The 20,701-nt window shown below is 50.4% G+C and overlaps 11 protein-coding genes across 11 annotated transcripts; 4 read left to right on the top strand and 7 right to left on the bottom strand.

Annotated features, from left to right (window-relative positions):
• Positions 1 to 66: 66 nt before the first annotated feature.
• Positions 67 to 856, bottom strand: BO88DRAFT_473725 (uncharacterized protein; the record flags this gene model as incomplete). Its single annotated transcript, XM_025711781.1, has 1 exon — positions 67 to 856. The coding sequence occupies exon 1, from the start codon at positions 754 to 756 to the stop codon at positions 67 to 69; it is 690 nt and encodes a 229-aa protein (XP_025566731.1). The 5' UTR covers positions 757 to 856.
• Positions 857 to 1,147: 291 nt separating this feature from the next.
• BO88DRAFT_402004 (uncharacterized protein) lies at positions 1,148 to 2,043 on the bottom strand. Its single transcript, XM_025705989.1, has 2 exons — positions 1,736 to 2,043; positions 1,148 to 1,678 (listed from the first exon to the last, which is right to left on the bottom strand). The coding sequence occupies exon 2, from the start codon at positions 1,673 to 1,675 to the stop codon at positions 1,478 to 1,480; it is 198 nt and encodes a 65-aa protein (XP_025566730.1). The 5' UTR covers positions 1,676 to 1,678; positions 1,736 to 2,043; the 3' UTR covers positions 1,148 to 1,477.
• BO88DRAFT_402003 (uncharacterized protein) lies at positions 1,587 to 2,708 on the bottom strand. Its single transcript, XM_025705988.1, has one exon. The coding sequence runs from the start codon at positions 2,257 to 2,259 to the stop codon at positions 2,056 to 2,058; it is 204 nt and encodes a 67-aa protein (XP_025566729.1). The 5' UTR covers positions 2,260 to 2,708; the 3' UTR covers positions 1,587 to 2,055.
• Positions 2,709 to 3,262: 554 nt separating this feature from the next.
• BO88DRAFT_432729 (LITAF-like zinc ribbon domain-containing protein) lies at positions 3,263 to 4,166 on the bottom strand (the record flags this gene model as incomplete). Its single annotated transcript, XM_025709378.1, has 3 exons — positions 3,755 to 4,166; positions 3,423 to 3,702; positions 3,263 to 3,370 (listed from the first exon to the last, which is right to left on the bottom strand). Coding segments are annotated over exons 1-3 (408 nt in total), but the record flags the coding sequence as incomplete, so codon positions are not given.
• Positions 4,167 to 6,608: 2,442 nt separating this feature from the next.
• BO88DRAFT_332344 (NAD(P)-dependent oxidoreductase) lies at positions 6,609 to 8,012 on the top strand (the record flags this gene model as incomplete). The annotated part of the gene is made up of 3 exons (XM_025702719.1): positions 6,609 to 6,864; positions 6,910 to 7,403; positions 7,452 to 8,012. The coding sequence occupies 3 exons, from the start codon at positions 6,609 to 6,611 to the stop codon at positions 8,010 to 8,012; spliced, it is 1,311 nt and encodes a 436-aa protein (XP_025566727.1).
• A 132-nt stretch (positions 8,013 to 8,144) lies between these two features.
• Positions 8,145 to 9,105, top strand: BO88DRAFT_485244 (class II fructose-bisphosphate aldolase; the record flags this gene model as incomplete). Its single annotated transcript, XM_025712330.1, has 1 exon — positions 8,145 to 9,105. Exon 1 carries the CDS (start codon positions 8,239 to 8,241, stop codon positions 9,103 to 9,105), a length of 867 nt encoding a protein of 288 aa, XP_025566726.1. The 5' UTR covers positions 8,145 to 8,238.
• A 770-nt stretch (positions 9,106 to 9,875) lies between these two features.
• Positions 9,876 to 10,894, bottom strand: sdh2 (succinate dehydrogenase iron-sulfur protein subunit SDH2; the record flags this gene model as incomplete). The annotated part of the gene is made up of 3 exons (XM_025710556.1): positions 9,876 to 10,199; positions 10,254 to 10,405; positions 10,471 to 10,894. 3 exons carry the CDS (start codon positions 10,892 to 10,894, stop codon positions 9,876 to 9,878), a joined length of 900 nt encoding a protein of 299 aa, XP_025566725.1.
• Positions 10,895 to 14,004: 3,110 nt separating this feature from the next.
• BO88DRAFT_450309 (polysaccharide lyase family 1 protein) lies at positions 14,005 to 15,353 on the top strand (the record flags this gene model as incomplete). The annotated part of the gene is made up of 5 exons (XM_025710555.1): positions 14,005 to 14,351; positions 14,406 to 14,531; positions 14,578 to 14,674; positions 14,733 to 14,966; positions 15,018 to 15,353. 5 exons carry the CDS (start codon positions 14,005 to 14,007, stop codon positions 15,351 to 15,353), a joined length of 1,140 nt encoding a protein of 379 aa, XP_025566724.1.
• Positions 15,354 to 16,535: 1,182 nt separating this feature from the next.
• Positions 16,536 to 16,895, top strand: BO88DRAFT_450308 (uncharacterized protein; the record flags this gene model as incomplete). Its single annotated transcript, XM_025710554.1, has 1 exon — positions 16,536 to 16,895. The coding sequence occupies one exon, from the start codon at positions 16,536 to 16,538 to the stop codon at positions 16,893 to 16,895; it is 360 nt and encodes a 119-aa protein (XP_025566723.1).
• Positions 16,896 to 17,289: 394 nt separating this feature from the next.
• Positions 17,290 to 18,877, bottom strand: BO88DRAFT_432724 (MFS general substrate transporter; the record flags this gene model as incomplete). Its single annotated transcript, XM_025709377.1, has 3 exons — positions 17,290 to 17,943; positions 17,993 to 18,741; positions 18,799 to 18,877. The coding sequence occupies 3 exons, from the start codon at positions 18,875 to 18,877 to the stop codon at positions 17,323 to 17,325; spliced, it is 1,449 nt and encodes a 482-aa protein (XP_025566722.1). The 3' UTR covers positions 17,290 to 17,322.
• Positions 18,878 to 19,150: 273 nt separating this feature from the next.
• Positions 19,151 to 20,638, bottom strand: BO88DRAFT_432723 (short chain dehydrogenase/reductase). Its single transcript, XM_025709376.1, has 3 exons — positions 20,174 to 20,638; positions 19,757 to 20,097; positions 19,151 to 19,692 (listed from the first exon to the last, which is right to left on the bottom strand). The coding sequence occupies exons 1-3, from the start codon at positions 20,574 to 20,576 to the stop codon at positions 19,546 to 19,548; spliced, it is 891 nt and encodes a 296-aa protein (XP_025566721.1). The 5' UTR covers positions 20,577 to 20,638; the 3' UTR covers positions 19,151 to 19,545.
• Between the last annotated feature and the right edge of the window lie 63 nt (positions 20,639 to 20,701).

The raw sequence follows: 20,701 nt of genomic DNA, 5'->3' as shown, positions 1-20,701 counted from the left end.
ATTTGGAGATAGTCGGTACGGCATGTTTCCCTCTTGATGGTTCACACTGATGGGACAAATCGGATATCAATCATCCTCCAATTCTGCATCCAAGTCCGTCAGATATTTGACTCCGGAATCTAACAGCCACCATGCGGCCAGTTCATGAAAGAACCGAAGCACTGGGTTTTCAAGTGGCATTGTGGCGCGCTCTGTTACATCCGCCTTTGTCCACATCGCAGTTTCACTAGCGAACACAACGTCCTTGTCCTCATCCCAGAACCGGATCACCAATCGCCCATCCACCCCTTTGTAGGTCATCCCGAACTCGACTTTGTTTGCCGTTCGGTCTAGGACACGGTAAATTCCGCAGATAACATCGCCCTTGTTGAAATCCAGCGAATCAATATGTGACGTATGGAACGTTGGGCGTTTTGCGGCTGGACTGATCAGCCACAACATATAGCACTGAGGGAAGTGAGCGAAAGCTGTCATGTTGCGACGCAAGAGAATGGTCAGGATTTCAGCGTCTTTCTGGCGGGGAAGCAGCTGGCGAGGCACCCGGCGGTTAGCTCGATCGTGGAGAGCATAGTATTCTGGTGTGTAAACTTCGGAGGGAATCGTGGAGATGGTGGAAGAAACCGATTTGGAGAGTGTACCGCAATGCGTCTCATGATGGATTCGGTTTTTGAGACAACGGTGGAGGAAAGTCAAATATGTGATGGTGCTGAGGGAAGCAGCGAGCACAAAGGATGAAACAGAGAGGAAGGAGGGCATTTTAATTAAATGGCGGGCGCCTAAGGCTCCTTCCGTGCGACCAGCGGCAGATTATTATGGGAAAAATACTAAGTAATTTGAAGTTACGGAAGCATGCGTCTGACATCTTTTTTGCGACCTTCAAGCGCATCGTCAATCTTTTTAAAGAAGTTGGAGCTTTCCTACGAACCTTATTCTGTGCTGATGACGATCAACCCGAATACGAGATCCGTTGCCATCTGAACCACTTGCAGTCCCATCATTGGCGCAACTGCTGGTCCCATGCGGATGTGGCCCATCCAAGCCGTGGCAGCTCTTTCATAGTAGTACTTTAGGTGATTCAGTCAAATTTGTCCCCAGTGATGTATGTACCAGTTTCTATGAGAGCACCATGCAAGGTCTAGGTGTCGAAATATCATTCAGTTGGGATAATATAATTGGGATAATTAAAAAGTATGTATTCAGTATATCCTCTCTTCCCATCCAACTAAGACTCTGTACCCTTATGCCAACACAGTCCAAGATTCATTAAATCAACGCAATCCGTCAGCGCCCAGATCCACCAAAGCACAAGCGGGTATCCTTGACGGACGGACAAAAGGCACACAAAGATAAGGAGAACGTGCGTATCGATCGTTGCAGCGACGTAGTCAGCCCGAAAAATCGTATCCTTTTCATCCTTCCATCCTTCTTCCTCCAATACTCTCGTATCACAGCATCATCGGTCGGATCAGTCACAGGTTCAAGCTTCGACCTCATATGACTGTTTGGCTGCTTTTCGTGCCATGCATTTTCGGTAGATGAAGAGTGCGATGATTCCCACAGCAACGATGAAGACGATGCAGAAGACCAGGACCACACCCGGGTTCTCGCCGGCCCAGTTGCTTCGCTTAATCACTTGGTGCCGTGCTTCAAGGGCGAGGAGGTCGATAGCGGCCATGATCTACTTCCTATTAGCCTACCACAGAGAATCAATCCCCTCAAAGCATGTGCAACTCACGAACAACGGCCGCGCGGCTTCGGTGAACGAGGACTGATCAAGATGGATTGAGGATGCCCACGACCTGCGAGAACAACGGCACGGAAAGCAGAGATGATAAGACACGAGGAGGATAAAGAGAAGGGAAGAGTTGGACGGGCGGATGAACAACCCTGGTTACTGGTAGGACTGGCTGCATCGGGAGCAGCGGAAGGTCATGACAGCAAGGATCGCAATGACGTGAAGGAGGGCACATGCATGCAACGCTGGATGGGCTGGTCCACGAAGCTTATTTCTGACAGGAGGGTAACTTGGTAAGCCGAACTCGGGACGCTCAAGGGTCAATCAACACACAACAGCTCGAGGTGAAGCCATTCGTGGCAGTCAATGGGCGCGGCAGCACTCCGGACAGGGAGGTGTGTAATCTGCCCACCGCCAGTTACACAGAAGCCATTGCAATCGTCCACGCTCATTCCCAACGCTTCCTCCCCAATATGCATGCCATATAACGCGTATCGCGATGCCTGACCATAAGGAACAGTCATGAAATCAATTGTGATCAAGGTTTGGCGATCCGCTCGTCCCGCTGGCGTCACCACTCTTTCAGGGCCATGGTTCTCTACCACCATTCGGCCTCCCGATTCGTGCCCGGCTGCAGTGGATGCAGGGTAAATGAGTCGTGGACAGGAGAATCGAGGATTCATCCATAAGCGAGAGCTCCAGCTTTGTTGATAGAAATTCTAGAGAACAGGCCCCTTCTCGTGTTCGTCGGAGGAACATCCTTGACGTCATACATCTGGTCCGCCCTCCTTATCTAATCGGCCTCTTCCCAGCATTGCCGATGCAACGAGACATGGAATTATTACTCGCTTGACTTGGGAGAGCCAAAGAATCCTTTCGGAATCAATGTCCTTGGACGCCAGAAGATGTATGCTGTAGAAAGATCCAGGGTCCAGCCATTAGGGCTGAAATAAACGGTCCCACTTGGGTCCAGTTCTCGTATGCGGCCTATCATGGTTGGTTAACGGGCCCGCAAAAGAGGATCAGCAGTTCGAGATAATACTAACTGAGAGCTTGCGACCACCTCAGGAATTGCCCAATCGGGTACTTGTCCTTCAGCCATAGAGATCCCGGTTTATATGTCCAGTTCATTCTGCCACATGCGAGTATGCGCAGAGGTACTTTAAAGTGCTTCGTCAATATCCCTTCGGTCATGTGAAGCTCGCAAAACCAAGTAAGTTTAGAGCTTACGGCAGAAGCGTGAGCGTGAGATCAACCTAGAGGTTGGATTCCTTCTAATATGTTGTGTTAGGATGCTTACTTCCCATTGGGTAACTAAGCATCAAAAATCTGCACCTACACGCAGACGATAAAACATAAACGTTTCTCAATTATCACAACTAATATCCAAGGGTATGGTAATAGACTCATAGTGGTATCACATGAAACACGCAAAAAACAGGCATAGGCAACAGCATAATCAACCCCTATTACTTCTTCGAGCCAGGCTGATGCACATCCGTGCGTCCACTATTATGCCATGTAGCCAACAAGGCACCACAACTTCCACAGTAATGGCACTGGTCCTTCAGCGACGACACCATATATGGAATACATCCTAGACACAGGCAGCAGCAGAGCACTGCGGCCCAAGCACTATGGACACATTATTAGTTCGATCCATTATTGTGAAAAACCGGGCACATACTGAGTTGAACTGCCCGTTTCGGCCTCCACGCGAGTCATTTTCCGCTCTCCGCAGGCCGGACAATCGACAGGTGCTGGCGTTTTCTGCAGTGCATACAGTGGAGTCGGCGTATTATAGCCGCTCGGGTGTTGAGAGCCTGCGTAAAAGGTCTGCTGGGGCTGATGTGGTTGGATCTCAGGCGTCTTTTCGGTTGGAGGTTGCGCACATTCAGGCAGCTCTCTGGAGGGAAGCTCGTGGGTTTCGGTTTGTTGTTCCGGGGAGGCAGGAACTGCTGCTGCTGCTGGTAAAGTTAGTGGAGTACATGATGCACTTCCTTTTTAGGGTGAACGCACGTGGGTTTGCGTTCTCGGCCATTGTGATAGGTACGGTTGAGAAGTTATGTCGAAATAAACTGTTTCAATAAAAAGTCTTGCGCTGGAGTGTAGGCTTGAAAGGAACAAATTATCTTAGATATTTGTATCCCCGGGCGCATTCTTATATACTAGTTGTACTAATTAGATTGGAGGCTCAAAGCCTCGTCCGAGCCAACGCGTAGAATTATTTGTGGGACGCATCGCGAGCCACTTGGATACGAAAAATTATATTTGCTCGTGCTCCGGTGACCTCTGGGATGAGACACACATCGATCAATCGTTTGTGGGAGGGAGATCCAAGCGATTGGCAGGGGGAATGAAGTGGCCGTTAGGCTCCTACGACGAGGCTGAGATTGAGCCTAATTACTAGGCAAACATTGGTCTGGGGAAAAGGCTCTCACGCGAGTGGTTCAGGTAGGGGCGGGGAACTCTGGGCATTCCTTCGTGGCTAGGATTTCAGGGCAGTGCCTTCTTGATCTGCAAGTGTACAGGGTAGCCTTGTGAGTTGTGGCAGGGAAAGGCTAAAAATACGAGGGGCGCTGCCACGGCCAAGATTGTACCAAACTGAGTCCCAAGAATGACGGGCGCTCATCCTTCCACTTAGTTTGAACTTCTGAAACTTGGCGAGGTCATGAGTTGGTCTACTGGAATGCTTTGACGTAGTTTCCTCGGATTTCCCCTGTGATGTCTTTTATGTTGCGCAAAGTTGGATAACCTCATCATTGGTATGATTCTCGGTTCTGCTTTCCTTGTGTCGGTGTTTGCTTCGACATCATCCACATATCTGATTTGGGGGCCATTTGCTGGGGTTTAGACAAAAGAAAGCTCCACCCACAACGTAGCAGTGAGAGAGACAGCACAAGCTAGGATAGTTCCTGCCATTACTCATCGGAAGTTAACTCCTTGCGATCGACACTTGCCTTCCCCTTTGATCTCTCTCTCTCTCCTTCATGAACACCTCAACCATGCTCTGCGTCTCACTCCTCCAGCTGAATGAAACCAAGATGAAGTCCTCGGAACTTCTCACCACTGTATATACAGCTTGACGGATAAGCAGCTTTTAACACCGTTGCTGGGGTCCAGCGAATTGACTCCGATGAGACGCGTTTCCATGCCCTAAGGCGACGCTTTACCCGTCGCTTGACGATGCTTTGGCGAAACTCACTCGGATTGACCTGCCGGGGTATGTAGAATTTCCTTGTCTACTCAAGCATGCGAGTTGTCCTTTCGACTGGCGAGGAATCCTGTACTGACTGCGACCGTGATCCCCATACAGCCAGGCCACAGAAGATGTCATGGCATCCGGCCAGCAGCCGGAGCAATCTTCCGTCCCCGGGTGCATCCATGTCCAGAGCTACGGTTGTCTGAACCATGTACGTTTCAGAACATGCCAGGACTTATCTTCCCGACTCGGTCAGATGTTCGTCACTGGCCGGTCGGGGTCCTGCGTGGTTAGATGGGTCTTCCGGCTCTCTTCTACAGTAACTTCTGCGCATTGCGCGTCTGGTTGGCTGTTGGGACTTCTTAGGGATACTTGGAAGACTGTCCGAGCACATCCATTGTGTTCTTTGCCTCGGACTCTTGGTCCTTTTTTGGTCTTTACTGGACACCCTAGGTAGGCATTCAGTCTTGACCATTCTGAGCTGTCTCTGCACACTCTGGTTTTCCTGAACTAACAGTGGAATTAGGTGGTATGAGGGTTTCACAAGGTTTAGGTATTTCTCAGATCATGGTGTGGAAGATATAGGATTCAATTGAATCCGTTTAGCCACCTCTGTAATCTAGGTATTCCTAGGTCTCTATAATTGACACTGGTGGTTGCGAAATAAGCGTTGACGTTTCTACTTGGCTCATGTTTGAGCTGCTAAATTACAGCCCTGATATATGTTGCCTGTTTTTATTCTCCCTAGGCACGTTTTTCTTCCTATACTTCGATGTCTCAAATGATACAGGAGAGCTTGCGCAATCTGCCTGCATGACGGCATAGCTCTAGGTGAGGAAACTAATTGCCAACATGTTGTCAGGTTGCTCTCTCCGGTCGGCTGCTTCTTACAATTGGACCCCAAAGCTAACTAAAACATGCTGTATGGCACATCTATCTGTACTCTCCAGTCCTAGATTGCCCTTATGTGGTGCACGCTGTTTGGAATGCTGATGATCGCTTAAGCAATTCTAGTCCCATGCAAGCCGCTTGCAACGATTTTACTGAAAGCTCCAAGCCTGATTTCTGTACGCGTTGCAACCTGAATGAGAACTGAAAAGACAGCGTAAATCTTCTTGGAGCTAACCTGAGTTCACCGATGCATGGAGGCTATTAGCGGGTAATACTTGGGGTTTAAGTTGAGATCTTGGCCCAAGCACCCACAAATTTCATCCCATGCGAGCTATGTTCTGCAGCCACAATGACTGCTGTTGCCGTCTATTTTCATGATAGCATGATAGATATTAACAGCATCACATTACCGTCAACATTAGCGATGGATCGGGAAGTGGGCGGGACTATCAACGGACCTGCCGATCATCAACTCGTGATATCTCATAGTGTCGGCTTCAACAGCGACCGACCGAGCGCCAGAACAACTCGGGGGTCCTTCCCTCGGGGCAAGGGTTTCGGAGGATGTCCCAAGCTCGGAGGAGACATGTGTAAAGGTGATGCGACTAGCAGTGTTCAGGGTCCACCAGCAATTGTGTTGATCGGACCGCCTCCGAACCCCCCACGGTATCCCCCACGTCCTCGGACTTCACAGCGACCCATTTCCCCTCCATAAATGGTGTCGGTCCACACGACAAAGATTACAGCTCAGGAAGCTAAAGCGCATAATTGAAATTGAAGATGTCTAAACCAGCCATTGGCTTTGTCGGCCTCGGAGCCATGGGCTTCGGCATGGCCACCCATCTTGTTCATGAAGGATACCCTGTTTACGGCTTCGATGTCTTTCCAGCCTCGGTGCAGCGGTTTCAAGCTGCGGGGGGCACACCCGCCTCCTCGCTGCGTGAATCAGCGGAAGGGAAGCCTTTCTACGTGTGCATGGTAGCATCGGCGCCGCAGGCGCAAACCGTCCTCTTCGGAGATGAGGGCGTTGTACAATGTATGTACCTCCCTAGCCATTGATTCCCTCAAGCTAACATGATAGACCTCCCCCAAAATGCAACCCTCCTCCTTTGCTCTACCGTCGCCGCCTCATATGCACAATCTGTCGCGGCAGAACTTGCCTCTCGAGGTCGATCAGATATCCACTTTGTTGATGCGCCAGTCTCAGGAGGTGCGAAGCGCGCCGCGGATGGCACCCTCTCCATCATGGCGGGCGGTGCCGACTCTGCGCTAAAAATTGCGCGTGATGTGCTGCAGACTATGTCTGCCCCAAGCAAGCTCTACCTTGTCCCTGGAGGAGTGGGAGCCGGCAGTAACATGAAGATGGTACATCAGGTGCTGGCTGCCATCCACATCTTGGGTGCCAGCGAGGCTATGGGATTCGCGGCGCATCTGGGCCTGGACGCAGTGAATACAGCAGAGCGGATTAAGAGCTCAGAAGCGTGGACCTGGATGCACGAGAACCGTTTTCCTAGGATGGTGGAGGAAGATTGGAATCCCGGGGCGAGTGCTCTGACAATCATCTTGAAGGATGCTGTAGGTTGCGCCTACCCCTGCTTTTACCACACGTACTGACATTATCAGGGCATTATTACTACTTCAGCCCGTCAGAATAACTTTCCAGTCCCGCTCTGTGCGACTGCAGAGCAGATCTACCTCTCCGCTCTTGTACAAGGTTACGGCCCCAAGGACGACTCCGCTATGATCCGCCAGTACTACTCGCATCCACTCAAAGACCTCGATACTTCTTCGGCAAGCGGAGATCCAGAAACCGCTTTACAGCTTGTGCTTGACCTCATGCAATGTGTAAACCTTGTCGCGGCTGCGGAAGCCATCGCTTTCGCACGGTCACTAGGTGTCGATATGGCGCAATTCTTCGAACTCGTCAGCGACGCAGCCGGTGGAAGCAAGGTATTCGTCACGAGAGGACTGGAGATGATTGAAGGTAAAATCGGCGCACAGGCGCCAGCTGGCTCAGAAGCTTTGGATGCGGTGGTGAGTCGGTTAGAGAAGGTGGTGCAGAAGGCGCGGGACATGCACTGCCCGCTCCATCTCGGCAATGCAGCACTGAACGTATTATTGATGTCCAAGGGCCAAGGGTATGGGTCGGAGGCCAGCACCAGCGTAATCCGTGTTTATCCGTAGACTTAGCCGCCGAAATAACCAGGATTTAATATCATCAGGAATGATCTCATATGGGTCGGAGCAACTCCGGCTGTAAATAGTGGAGTCAACATGAACCATTCCGTTGCGACAGAACTATAAGACTACCCTTCACACATACTCACACAACTAATCTACTTCTTCAATACCCCCATCTCATCACTTACATCCCCTCCCTCTCAACCAACACACCACCACCACCACCACCATGCCCCTCCCCAACAACCGCGCCCTCCCCATCCTCGACCACGCCTATCAGCACCACTACGGCGTCCCCGCCATGTGCTGCTACAACCTAGAAGGCATCCTCGCAACAGTCCGCGCCGCCGAAAAGCACCGCTCCCCAGCCATGATCCTCCTCTTCCCCTGGGCGCTGCAATACGCCGGGTCCATCCTCGTGCACGCCGCCGCCGAAGCGGCCCGCAACGCCAGCGTCCCCATAACAGTGCACCTCGACCACGCACAAACACCGGAAATAGTCCGCCAAGCAGCAGACATCACCCCGGGGTTCGACAGCATCATGATCGACATGTCACACTACGAGAAAGCAGAGAACCTCTCGTTAACGCGCGAACTCGTGGCCTACTGCCACGAGCGGGGCATCGCAACAGAAGCCGAACCCGGGCGGATTGAGGGCGGGGAAGACGGCGTCTCGGACACTGCGGACCTGGAGGGGGTGTTGACGACCCCCGAGGAGGCGGAGGAGTTCGTCAACACGGGGATTGATTGGCTAGCTCCGGCTTTTGGGAATGTGCATGGGAGTTATGGACCCCGTGGGATAAGGTTGGAGTATGATCGGTTGGAGAGGATTAGGGAGAGGGTCGGGGAGAGGGTGAGGTTGGTGTTGCATGGGGCGGATCCGTTTGATAAGGGGATTTTTGATCGCTGTGTTGGGGCGGGCGTTAGTAAGGTGAATATTAATAAGGTGTTGAATGGGGAGTGGGTGGGTGTTATGGAGAGGAGGGCTGGGGAGAAGGGGGTGGGCGTGACGGGGTTGGTGGAGGAGGCTACGGCTAGGATGGAGGAGGCGGTTGGGAGGTGTATTGAGGTTTTGGGGTCGGGGGGAAGGTATTAATTGTTCTTTCAATTACTAGTAGTTGGCTTTGGGAGTTTGAGGTTGGGGGTTGTGTGAGGGGGTTTTGGTTTTTATATTACTATACTATATCTCATGTGGTTGTTGATCTATCTTAGTATATATAGATTATGTGAGATTGTATTGATTGATTGTTGGTAGTAGGGTTTGAAGTACTGCTAGTATCAATTACTAGATTTTGTCTTTACTATGAATTATAATCTTGAGATGTGAGGACACAATTCATTACTACTGTTATAGTATACTCAATCATGATGATGCCGGGTACTAGCGGCGATATATATAAGTTGAACTGGCGGATACCAGGTCTAGACCAGTGTACTCTAGACCACTTGATATCGTGTGATTCTAAACATTTACAGAATTGTAGTCCATGAATTGAATGATTTGGATTGCGGTGCCACATTGAATCGAATGAAATAACGGTGTATCCCTCCAGTATATATATCATATATGAAAACCGAATTGACACAGCCTGATAATTATCATCAGTACCCTACACATTCCTACGCTAGATCATCCATAGTATATACTCAATTGATCACTGGCTGACCGCCATGGCTATAAATCACATTCACAATTTACACCTATTGAAACACATCCGACATGAAAGACCTCGGGGATGGAGGGAATAAAGCTCAGACACGAATTAACCAAAAAGAAATGGGATAGGAAAGAAGGAAAAATACCCAGCCACACAAGACGTAATGCACAAAGAGAAAGCAATTCTTTTTAGATCTCGTGTCACTTCTCTAATGAGCAGTCATCATCTTCTTGATCTCCGCAATGGCCCGTGCGGGGTTCAGGCCCTTGGGGCAGGTCCGCGAGCAGTTGAGAATGGTGTGGCAACGGTACACGCTCATGCTGTTGTCGAGAGCGGCCTTACGCTCGGCGGTCTTCTCGTCACGGGAATCGGCCAACCAACGGTAGGACTGGAGGAGGATGGCGGGTCCAAGGTACTCCTCGCTGTTCCACCAGTACGAGGGGCAGGAGGTAGAGCAGCAAGCGCACAGAATGCACTCGTACAGACCATCCAGCTTCTTACGCTCCTCGGGGCTCTGACGGTTCTCGAGACCCTATACACTTATCAGTGAAAAGCTCACAACGCAGCACACGCTGTCAATACTTACATCCGCGGTCGGGGTGTCGCGCTGCAGGTAAGGCTTGATCGACTTGTACTGCTTGTAGAAGTAGGTCAAATCGGGGACCAAATCCTTGACGACGTAGGTGTGAGGGAGAGGGTAGATGCGAGACTCCTTGGCGGTATCGGTGGGGATACGGCCTATACAGCAAAAGGTCAGCGCCACCGAGCCGGGACATCGCTTCAAGCACTCCAGGACAACATACACAGGCAAGCCAGGGTGTTGACACCGTCAATGTTCATCGCGCAACTTCCACAGATACCCTCTCTGCAACTTCTCCGGAAAGTCAGGGTGGGGTCCATCTCGTTCTTGATGCGGATCAGGGCGTCCAGCATCATGGGACCGGTCTTGTTCAGATCCAGGGAGTAAGACTGCATCTTGGGCTTCTCGGTGGGCTGATCGGGGTTCCAGCGGTAGACATGGAAAGTCTTGACCCGGGGCTGCTCCGAGGGGTTGGGGTCCTGCACATTCGAAGTCTTAGATTCGGGAATGGTCTTGCTGCTCGCGTGGCCGCTTGCGCTCACCTGGGAAAGGGCGTCAACGGTCGCATAGGAGCGAGTGAAGGCGGCTGGGCGGAACAGCGGCTTCGAGGAAGCGAACAGGCGCGAGGTCGTGCGAAGGGCAGCCATTGTGGGCGGTCGAGAAAGAGATCACGGTCGATCGGGGGGGCGAGGGATCTACCAGATGGCGAAAAATAGGATATGCGCGAGTAGGAGAGGTCAAGGAGACCGAAAGAATGTCGATTGCGGTGGAGAGAGAGGAGAGAGGCCTGGAAGAAGAGCAGCCAGCCAGCGGCAACGACAAACGAGGTCCAAGGGAGGCACGAGGAAGTGAAGTCGATCGGTTCTGGCGATGTTTTGTCGCCTTTGGCAGCTCAAGGTAACCTCGGGTCTGGCGGCCGGCAAATGGCTGACTCAGCTATTGCTGGCCAATCACGCAAAGCCTAATTGCAAGCGTCGGGGATACACGGCGAGGCACTGGATTGAATATAATTCCACTCAGTGACCTTCAATCGGAAGCCAAGTGAAGCCAAATTGTGTTCAATCCGAGTAAGTAGCTTGATGAGAGCAGGCATAGCGTCCCTTACTGATATCTAACCCCACTGTCCTCTTCTACGTCCGTGTAACTCGAGTATGCTCGGCCAACAGGCAATATCCCAAAGGGGAAACGGAGCCGAAATCATTTGCCGTTCCGAAACATTGATGCCTAAGGCTGTAAGGCAGGCAATTTGAAGCCATGAGTATCAGGCGTCAAGGCATCAACAGTCTAAGGCGCTAAGGCAGAGATTATAGGTGTCAAGGCCACAAGGCCTCAAGGCCATAAGGCAGTAGGGCAATAAGAGGCCACAATATCAGGCATCAAAACTATTCCCAATTGGGCATCTCCACCATTCTAATCTCATTCTCGTCTTGGTGGAATTCCACTCACGCTTGCTTCCTTCGTGTGCGGTAGTGGAATTATGCATCACCCGCACTTTATCACATTGCAGTAGCCTGCATCGGTGGCCCATCAACATGCAGAAAAATGCCGGTGGCGGCCTGGGAATGACGAATCTATATTACTCCTGCATGAATTCTCTCCCGTCATGCGGATATCCATCCCCGACTGCGGCTTGCCGGTTGACTTTCGACATCTCAACTCCCCTCAAGGCATTGATGGAAAATTGCGCTTCATTCAAGCATATTACGGAATGAACTTGTCTATTATGACCCAAAGTAAAGGACCAACGCCGAGAGAGCTCGACGTTTGAAGTGAACGGTGGCCTTCGTAAGGCTAGAACCAACACGTCTCTTCCGGGTGGTTCCGAATACCCCTTGGTCATTTACTCAGACAATATATCACCAACCTACTTTCTGCAATAATATCATGCGAGCTCATGATTGCTCCCACCCTCAACTCGTGATGCTGTCCAAGAGCGGGGTTTGGCTGCCACTTCGAGGACTAGCCAATCCATTGGGCGCAGCACTTGCAAGCGGCAGGTATCGTATTCAATATCAAGGAAGTCATCAGAGGTAAACACGACAGCCTCGGGGAAGATGCTGGTTTCGGTTAAGCATAATCTTGAGTGACAAGAAGTCAATAATTAACCCCTATCGAGCGCCCGGTACCCAAGCGTCTGATCGTAGCTGGCCTAGCTCGATAGCTCCAACTGGGGTGATGTTACGGTCCCCGTCGAAGGGCGAGTGGTACCGCGATGTGGCTCACCAGGTTCTAGACAGGCTAGACAGACCACATAGATGGGGTTTAATTAGACTATCACCCCGTATTGTCTGATTCAGTATCTTCTTTTGGCGTGGAATAAGCTCCTTCTACGGCTTCGAAGCTTGATGAGCCAAGACGCCGGAATCCAAGCTTAACAGCAAAATGTCTCAGTATAGTGTGCAGATGGACCGGAAATGTGATTGATAGGGGCAACGTTACCCCATTCCCCCTGATTTGTGATACGAATGAGTGGTAATTGATGCCTACGGAGTCCGACAATTTTCCACCTTATCGTAACCACTCAGCCGTCCAAACTAGATGACAAAATCAACAGTCAGTCAACTAGGTCGATGCTAAAATTGGATGGCTAAAATTCTGCACTGGACTCGAGAATCGAGGAGTAATAGCAGCTCGGCCGTCGACTTGATGGGTGGTCACTGGTGTATTGCTATCACCGAAACCCGAAGACGGTTCCACTGTGGACCACTTGGCTGGCGTTCCTGGCGCCTTACCAAGAACGCCTAATTCGTTTTTTTCTTATTTCGCGCAGCTTTTCCAGCTGCTCTCATTTGACCAGAAGACCGACTAAGATAGAAAGAGGCGTGGGGAGGTATTGAAGCCATTAATAATTGAAACAAAATCGGTGTCAGTGGAAGTCAACGAAGTAAAACTCTTCAAAGCCGCTGGAATGGTGATGCAGAATCGCCCCCTCGGTTCCCCTCTTGTTCTTCATCAGTGATGAACAGCCCTAACTGTCAAGCACGTCCAGCCTTCCATCCGCAACATCCTCAAACTACTAGCTACACCCTGATGGTCGAATTCGGTATTTTCCCGACTATCATTGCCACAAGGACACTGCCAAGACGGAGGAATTGCTTCTTTACAGAATTTCAGTCGCGAGGCCCACCAGCCCGAGTGGATGGACTACTTTAGACTACCGAGACTAAGTGCGCCGGCGCGGGCATCATGAAACGCCGTAAATCCCCCGATTCATTCCCAAGGTCCACCTATGACCTTCAACAGCCAGGTAGCACAGTGGACCACCCAGCTCACTGTCCACGAACAGGGGCCATCACCGCGATGGACAAACCATGTGGCTACTACTCCTCTCTCCCCTTCCAATCTTGGTTGCCATCGATGCCTATCACTCCATCCATGGTCCGATATGATGGATCTCCTTCGACTACCTGCTCGGTCAGTACCGACTTTAGCGCCGGTGGAGTGACCGAGAAGAATCAACGGTTTGGCTAGATAGCCCTTGGCTACTAATCAAAGATGCACTTGGCCGTTTCACACTGATCATCCGTCCTATTTACCCAGAATGGGTCTGAGCCAAAGGTGAACCTCTATCAGATTCTTGTCAGATGCTTCCGTCAACCTGACGAGTCAGTCTTCCCTATAAAAAGCCCCAATCCCATCCAGGTTGACATCTTCTCTGTATCAAACCATTCCTTCCTTTCCTTTCCTTTCCTCTGCATACCTCTCTCTTCACTTTAGTCTTTCTTTCCCCTTCTTAGCTGGTTCTAAACACTTCACCATGAAGTACTCCACTATCTTCAGCGCTGCTGCCGCTGTTTTCGCTGGTTCCGCCGCTGCCGTCGGCGTGTCCGGCTCTGCTGAGGGTTTCGCCGAGGGCGTTACCGGTGGTGGCAGTGCCACCCCCGTCTACCCCGACACTATCGATGAGCTGGTCTCCTACCTCGGAGATGATGAGGCCCGCGTCATTGTCCTGACCAAGACCTTCGACTTCACCGACAGCGAAGGTACCACCACTGGCACTGGTTGCGCTCCCTGGGGTACCGCTTCCGCTTGCCAGGTTGCCATTGACCAGGACGATTGGTGCGAGAACTACGAGCCCGATGCTCCCTCTGTCAGCGTTGAATAGTATGTCCTTGCCGGCTGTCATCCGCTTTTGATCTCGTACCTAACTTTTAAAAGCTACAACGCTGGTACCCTCGGTATCACCGTCACCTCCAACAAGTCCCTCATCGGTGAGGGCTCCTCTGGTGCCATTAAGGGCAAGGGTCTCCGCATTGTCAGCGGTGCTGAGAACATCATCATCCAGTAGGTTATACTTGCTTTCATTATGAAATTGCTCTAATAAAATCAGGAACATCGCCGTTACCGACATCAACCCCAAGTACGTCTGGGGTGGTGATGCTATTACTCTTGATGACTGCGACCTGGTCTGGATCGATCACGTTACTGTAAGCCTTCACTTCTTCACTTCTACTAAATCAAGAGCATCAAGTTAACAATTGATAGACCGCCCGCATTGGTCGCCAGCACTACGTCCTCGGAACCAGCGCCGACAACCGCGTCTCTCTCACCAACAACTACATTGACGGTGTCTCTGACTACTCCGCCACCTGCGATGGCTACCACTACTGGGCCATCTACCTCGACGGTGACGCCGACTTGGTCACCCTGAAGGGCAACTACATCTACCACACCTCCGGCCGTTCCCCCAAGGTCCAGGACAACACTCTCCTCCACGCTGTAAGTTCTATATCTGCCGGTCACTTTCGACTTAACTAATCATTACCACAGGTCAACAACTACTGGTACGACATCTCCGGCCACGCCTTCGAGATCGGTGAGGGTGGCTACGTCTTGGCTGAGGGCAACGTTTTCCAGAACGTCGACACTGTTCTTGAGACCTATGAGGGCGAGGCCTTCACTGTCCCCTCCACCACCGCCGGTGAAGTCTGCTCCACCTACCTTGGCCGTGACTGTGTCATCAACGGCTTCGGCTCCTCCGGCACTTTCTCCGAGGACAGCACCTCTTTCCTCTCTGACTTCGAGGGCAAGAACATTGCCTCTGCTTCGGCTTACACCTCTGTTGCCTCTAGCGTTGTTGCTAACGCCGGTCAGGGCAACCTGTAAATGAGTTAACTCATTTACACTATATAGCAGTGGATGTAATCAGGGGACGCGGTGTTGTTCATAAGTTACCTTTCGTGTATCTACTTCTATAATTACTCATGGGGAGTTGTTCACGACCCTAATGTGGTTGATAACCGACCAACACAATGACATTATTCTCTGTCAATTGCTCAAGTACATTTAGCGACGAGTATACAATACAAAAATCTGATAAGATGGCTGTCGGTAATTAAACTTTCCACCCGTTATCCCAAAATAGGAACAAAGGCCTAATCTGGATAGCCGAGCCGGATATACTTCACCCCAAACAGGCCTTCATCCGTAGATGCATCATCCTGCGATCGAATGTTCTTTGCATCAAAACCGATTCAGGATCTACCCTTTTCTTTAAGAAGACACGAAGTAGCCAAGCGACTTCTCATACATCAATGTATCACGATAACAATGCACCGTACGGTATGTGCACATACAAGCTGCTATAACGATCATGTTTGAACTTGTTCTACAATCTAATAAATCCGTTTGACGAGCAAGGAGGACTTCTCGCTATGAGTTGTGAGATTTGCTCGAATGATCATGATCAATATGCGATACAACCTACTACTGAACTCATTTGTGACCTCATCCTTGCCGCACAGGATGACATAGACGAAACTTGTACATATATACGCGAAGTAGAGAACGAACTTGATAATAACAAACCAGACCAATTTCACTACATTTTCTGATGTCACTATACCTCAACACTTGGAGAGTGTGTCAAGTCTAGATGTTGTAGACGTAAGGATGTGTTTACACCACATGTCCATGTATCCCTATAGGGCTGTGCATTACCCCCATCCCGTGGAACCACTACTAGTAGTTACCGATCAAACTCAGCTATTGGCCCAAAGAGGTAGCGTCGATAAGGTAGACGTGATATATAGAACATAGAAGGAGTCATAAACCTTAATTTGAAGGGAAGTATAAGAGCCCCCCGTTCCTTCCAAGCTGAATTCTTTTACTCTTTCCCTCCTCTAACTACCTACTCCTTCATTTACTACGCTTGAAGTTCATTTAAAGAACACACTTCTAGCTACTCTACTTGCTCTTGCTTTTGCTCTTGCAAGCTGCTATCCATCTATTCTTCTCTTCCCTCTAACCAAACCAACCATCCTCTTTTTACAACCAACAACAGTCGAAATGGACAAAATTGTGTCTTTTTCCAACTGGCTCAAGGTCGTCAAAACCAAGAACCAGCCAACCGCCTCTATGTGGATCTCTAAGTCTAATAGCAACGACAATGAGCCGCCGAAAAAGAAGCAGAAGGTGTCCCATCATTCTCCTTTTGCTATTGATGGTGTTGTCGAGGAGCCTACTACCCAAGACGATGAACAGAGCATCCGTGTTATTGAAGGAGAAGCCGTCGAGTTTATGGGGGTTGATGATTATGAATTCGGTGCTCCGTTGAAGAGAGTGCCCACGCCTCATCCTAGAAAGAATAAGGATCAGTATGATGATGATGATGATGATGAGTATGACGAAGTTGAAGAGGGGCAGTGATTGAATGATGTAACTTGCCTCCGTTGAGGTATCTCTACGATGTATTGCTCTTGGTTAATTTGCTATATTGGGGTTTGAAGCGATGTTGTTTGTCTTTTGATACCATCTCTAGTATGCCAATGTTTGTTAGCGAGATGCTTTGAATGTCTCTTTTGAGTTGGATTTAGTCTTTGAACTAGGTTACATGTGTTGGCCTAATGAATCAGTGTGATTCCCCGTTCTATCTTTCTTGTGTGTAGTAACTGGTCGGGAAAGTAGATGATGGATGTCGTGAAGCTGAAGTTCCTTCCCGTTTATTTCATCCATCCCACCGACTTATATCTTGCACAACGAGTAGCCTTCTCCTCTACATGTTTACCGGTATGTGAATATTGTTCAATACATGCATTCAATCGTTTCCTAATGTCACATCACAACCTGCTATACATCATTTCACAAACAGCGAGCTTACACCTCCTAAAGCAGAAGCTCCAACCATAACTCGCCATAGCATGTGAAACCCACCTACAAGCATCTCCTTCTGATCCCTACCCTGCTGCGACAAGGAGGCTTCGTCTTCTTGGAAATCAAAGTGACTTCTCTCTGCGCCTTCCACCCTCACTATTCGATGCAAAACGATCGCCCCGCCAACAGGAACAGCAATACACATCCCCCACGTCCGCAGAAGAGAGTACATGAGGATGCTTGATGCTGGATAGTGCTCACTATCTCTACTTGGCTGGTGTATATGGTGCACACCTCGATGGTACCCGGAAATAAGCAAGGAGTGGCCTATTCCTGCGCCAAGCAAGATGAAAACCCATATTTGAGGTGGAGTGCTGACGTCTAGGATAATGAAGAAGCTTGTCGCAAGGACGCTGCACAACCATCCGATCCGGACCATCCAAGGGAAGGTGTTCGGGCCTCGCAACAGTCTCACCTTTTCTGTCAGAATGAGTGCTAACAATGCCGGACTGATGATCGTGAGGAGACTGAGCCCTTCGATTGCAGACGATAATTCTTGGATCTGTCTTAGATACAAGGCACAGTTGAGGAGATGGCAGAATAACTATCGCAAGTCAGTGATTTTCGTCCGTTTCCACAAGTTGATAACTTACCAAGAACCCGTGCAGCAAGCTACCTAGGTACAACATGGTCCTTGCGATGCTGCTGAATATTTTTGATGAGAAAAGCGGGTGTACTGACCACAGACTCTCGTACAGGACTAGGACGATGATCGAGGCTGCCCCAGCACCAAGAACTACCAAAACGTGCCAGTTACTCCATTCGTATAATATCCCGCCCCAATTGACGCCTATGAGAAGACAGCCCATTCCCATAAAGGTCAACACAGCACCCTGCCAGTCAAGCTCGCACGCCTTGCACTTTGCGATACGCTTGTAGGTCCGCAACTCAACTGCGAACGGAATGACCAGAAGTCCCAGTGCGCAGAAGCCGAAACTGGCATAAAAGGTCCAGACGGCGTGATCGACAAGCAACCCACCGAAGATGAGGCCAACAATGGCCCCGATCACTCGAGTCTGAAAGGCATACCCAGTAAATCGGGCCTGGTGAGGATATGGGATGACTTCTTCTAGCATCAAAAAGGAGGTCGCAATTACTCCTCCACAGCCTACGCCTTGGACAAACCGCCCTGGAACCAGACAAGCTAAGCTCATCGAACCACTACAGACCCCTGTTCCGACTGTGGCCAGCACAGCGGCCCCAAGGGCAATAGGCCCTGATCCGAAAATTGCTGCGAGCATGGCAGAGAATGGCTGGCTTGCCGCACTAGCCAGGAGATATGATGCTTCAATCCATAGTATGCTTTCAAGTGGCTGTTCAGAAGTGGCTGATAAGTTCTGCTCTATCCATATCAGGTGATCAGTCGTTTAGATGAGGACGGACATATGAACACACATACTGCTATCAGGGGAAGCACTACGGTCGCGTTGAAAGCATCCATTGTCATCAATAAAGAGACGCAGGTCAGGACCAGCCATTCTTTAACACCGGGTTTCCATTCCGCGGCCAGATTCGCCGCGGCATTGTGGCGCAGATGCTCTGCGCTGGCAACCTCGACCAGGTTCTGAGAGCTTGCAAAATTGCAAAGCTGCGGCTCCAGGCCATCCTTCGCACGCCTGAATTCAATATATTCAACTCCCATAGGGGATAGTACCGCAGGTCTTCCGCGGGCACGCTGTACAGTTTCCACGACACGTGGAGGAATACGCTGGTCAAATAGGACTTCGCACTAGGCTAACATCGTTCTGGAAGGGGTCTGCTACAGCACTTGAAAAGGACAGATGATGAGAGTACGAAATGCAAGGGGCAGGGCACAGACCGCGTGGTAGAGGCACATGTTCCTGGGGAGATACAGGCACCTAAGCTGAACATGGGGATGAGGGCTGGTTACTGGGCAGCTGTGACGATTGGCTCAGCACAGCTATGATACACGAGCTGCCTTATTGGTGGTCCTCACATTCCTCCGTCTTGGAAACTCAGGGTCAAACTCTGGCTACTGGGGCAAAGGGGCTGCCGCGCAATGACTGGTATGTGGGCTCTGGCCTCGGTGACTTAATCCCAGAGCAGTGATGTAAAGAGTTGTAGAAGAGTTGCTCCATGCCATCCCGGAGGACACCATTCACATGAAAGCATGTAACCAATCTCTCTACAGACGAGCAGGAAGCACATAGCCTCCGATATCTGCAATAAACTTCATTGCTTTCGCCATGAAATCCGCAACATCTTGACCTAGCCATGATGGGAGCAATGCCATCCTTGTCGACTCCATCTCTCTGAGAAATCTTCCAGCAACCTAACACATAAGTCCTTTAGTGCGACTGTATATCACAATCACTCCTGCGATTCAGTGTACTCACCAGCATACAAGAGCCCCTTCGGTCCGTATCCATCCCGACCTGCTCAATAACCTCCGCTACCCGTTCAGGAGAGTTCGCCTCAAGCCCAGCATCCTGCCAGCTCTGAGACAAACCAGCCGTCATTCTAGTCGGGGTCATAAACGGCGCAACGGCATTAACCCGAATGCCATACTTCTGCGCTGTCACTTGCGATGCCCGAAGCAACCCCACAACACCGTGCTTAGAAGCCACATAAGCCGTGACACCCGTTCCTCCAAAATACCCCGACGTAGAAGCCACCAGCACAATTGACCCGTTCTTCTTCTCCTTTTCTTTCATGTGATACATTGCCAATCGCAGCGCTTCACACCATCATCAACACCATTAGCACAACACTCCCCAAAGGACAAAAGCAGAAAACAAGAAAGATAAACATACTACTCAAACTCCCCAACAAATTAACCCCCACCACCCTCCTCGCCTCCAACCCCTCCCTCAACTCCCCCGTCTCCTCATCAACATCCTCCAAATCCAAAACAGCCGTAGACTCCATCATCCCCGCATTCGCAACCACCACATCCACACCCCCATATTCCCGTGCAATCGTCCTAAACAGACGTGTCATCTGTCCCCAGTCCAGTATATCAGCGGGAAGGAAGACTGCCCTTTCCGGATGCGGGAATGTACCCTGGATCAGGGATTCAGTGGTCTCTTGGTGAGTGGGCAGATCCGTGAGGATGATGGTGCTGGTCGGGTGGAGGGCGTTGAAGTGTCGCGATGTGGCGAGGCCGATGCCTCCGGCGGCGCCGGTTATGAGGATTGTTGGGTTGGTTGTGGTCATTATGTATATATACTAGTTGGGTTTGGGGGTGTGGTTGAATGGGGTGGGTGAGTATGTGGATTGGTTGTATAGTAAGTTAAGTACTAAATGGTGTGATGGGGCAGGAGAGGGGGTTTGAGGAGATG

This window comes from Aspergillus vadensis, assembly GCF_003184925.1.
Source record: "Aspergillus vadensis CBS 113365 unplaced genomic scaffold BO88scaffold_3, whole genome shotgun sequence".
NCBI lineage: Eukaryota > Fungi > Ascomycota > Eurotiomycetes > Eurotiales > Aspergillaceae > Aspergillus > Aspergillus vadensis.
This window is presented reverse-complemented; position numbering and strand designations above follow the sequence as displayed.

What these genes read in the sequence shown, in the direction of transcription:
- BO88DRAFT_402004 (XM_025705989.1), bottom strand. Translation starts at nt 1,675, where the DNA reads ATGGCCGCTATCGACCTCCTCGCCCTTGAAGCACGGCACCAAGTGATT.
- BO88DRAFT_402003 (XM_025705988.1), bottom strand. Translation starts at nt 2,259, where the DNA reads ATGACTGTTCCTTATGGTCAGGCATCGCGATACGCGTTATATGGCATG.
- BO88DRAFT_432723 (XM_025709376.1), bottom strand. Translation starts at nt 20,576, where the DNA reads ATGACCACAACCAACCCAACAATCCTCATAACCGGCGCCGCCGGAGGC. An exon ending in TTTGTTGGGGAGTTTGAGTA is followed by an intron (nt 20,098 to 20,173) that starts GTATGTTTATCT and finishes GATGGTGTGAAG; the next exon opens with CGCTGCGATTGGCAATGTAT. An exon ending in GAAGGGGCTCTTGTATGCTG is followed by an intron (nt 19,693 to 19,756) that starts GTGAGTACACTG and finishes CTTATGTGTTAG; the next exon opens with GTTGCTGGAAGATTTCTCAG.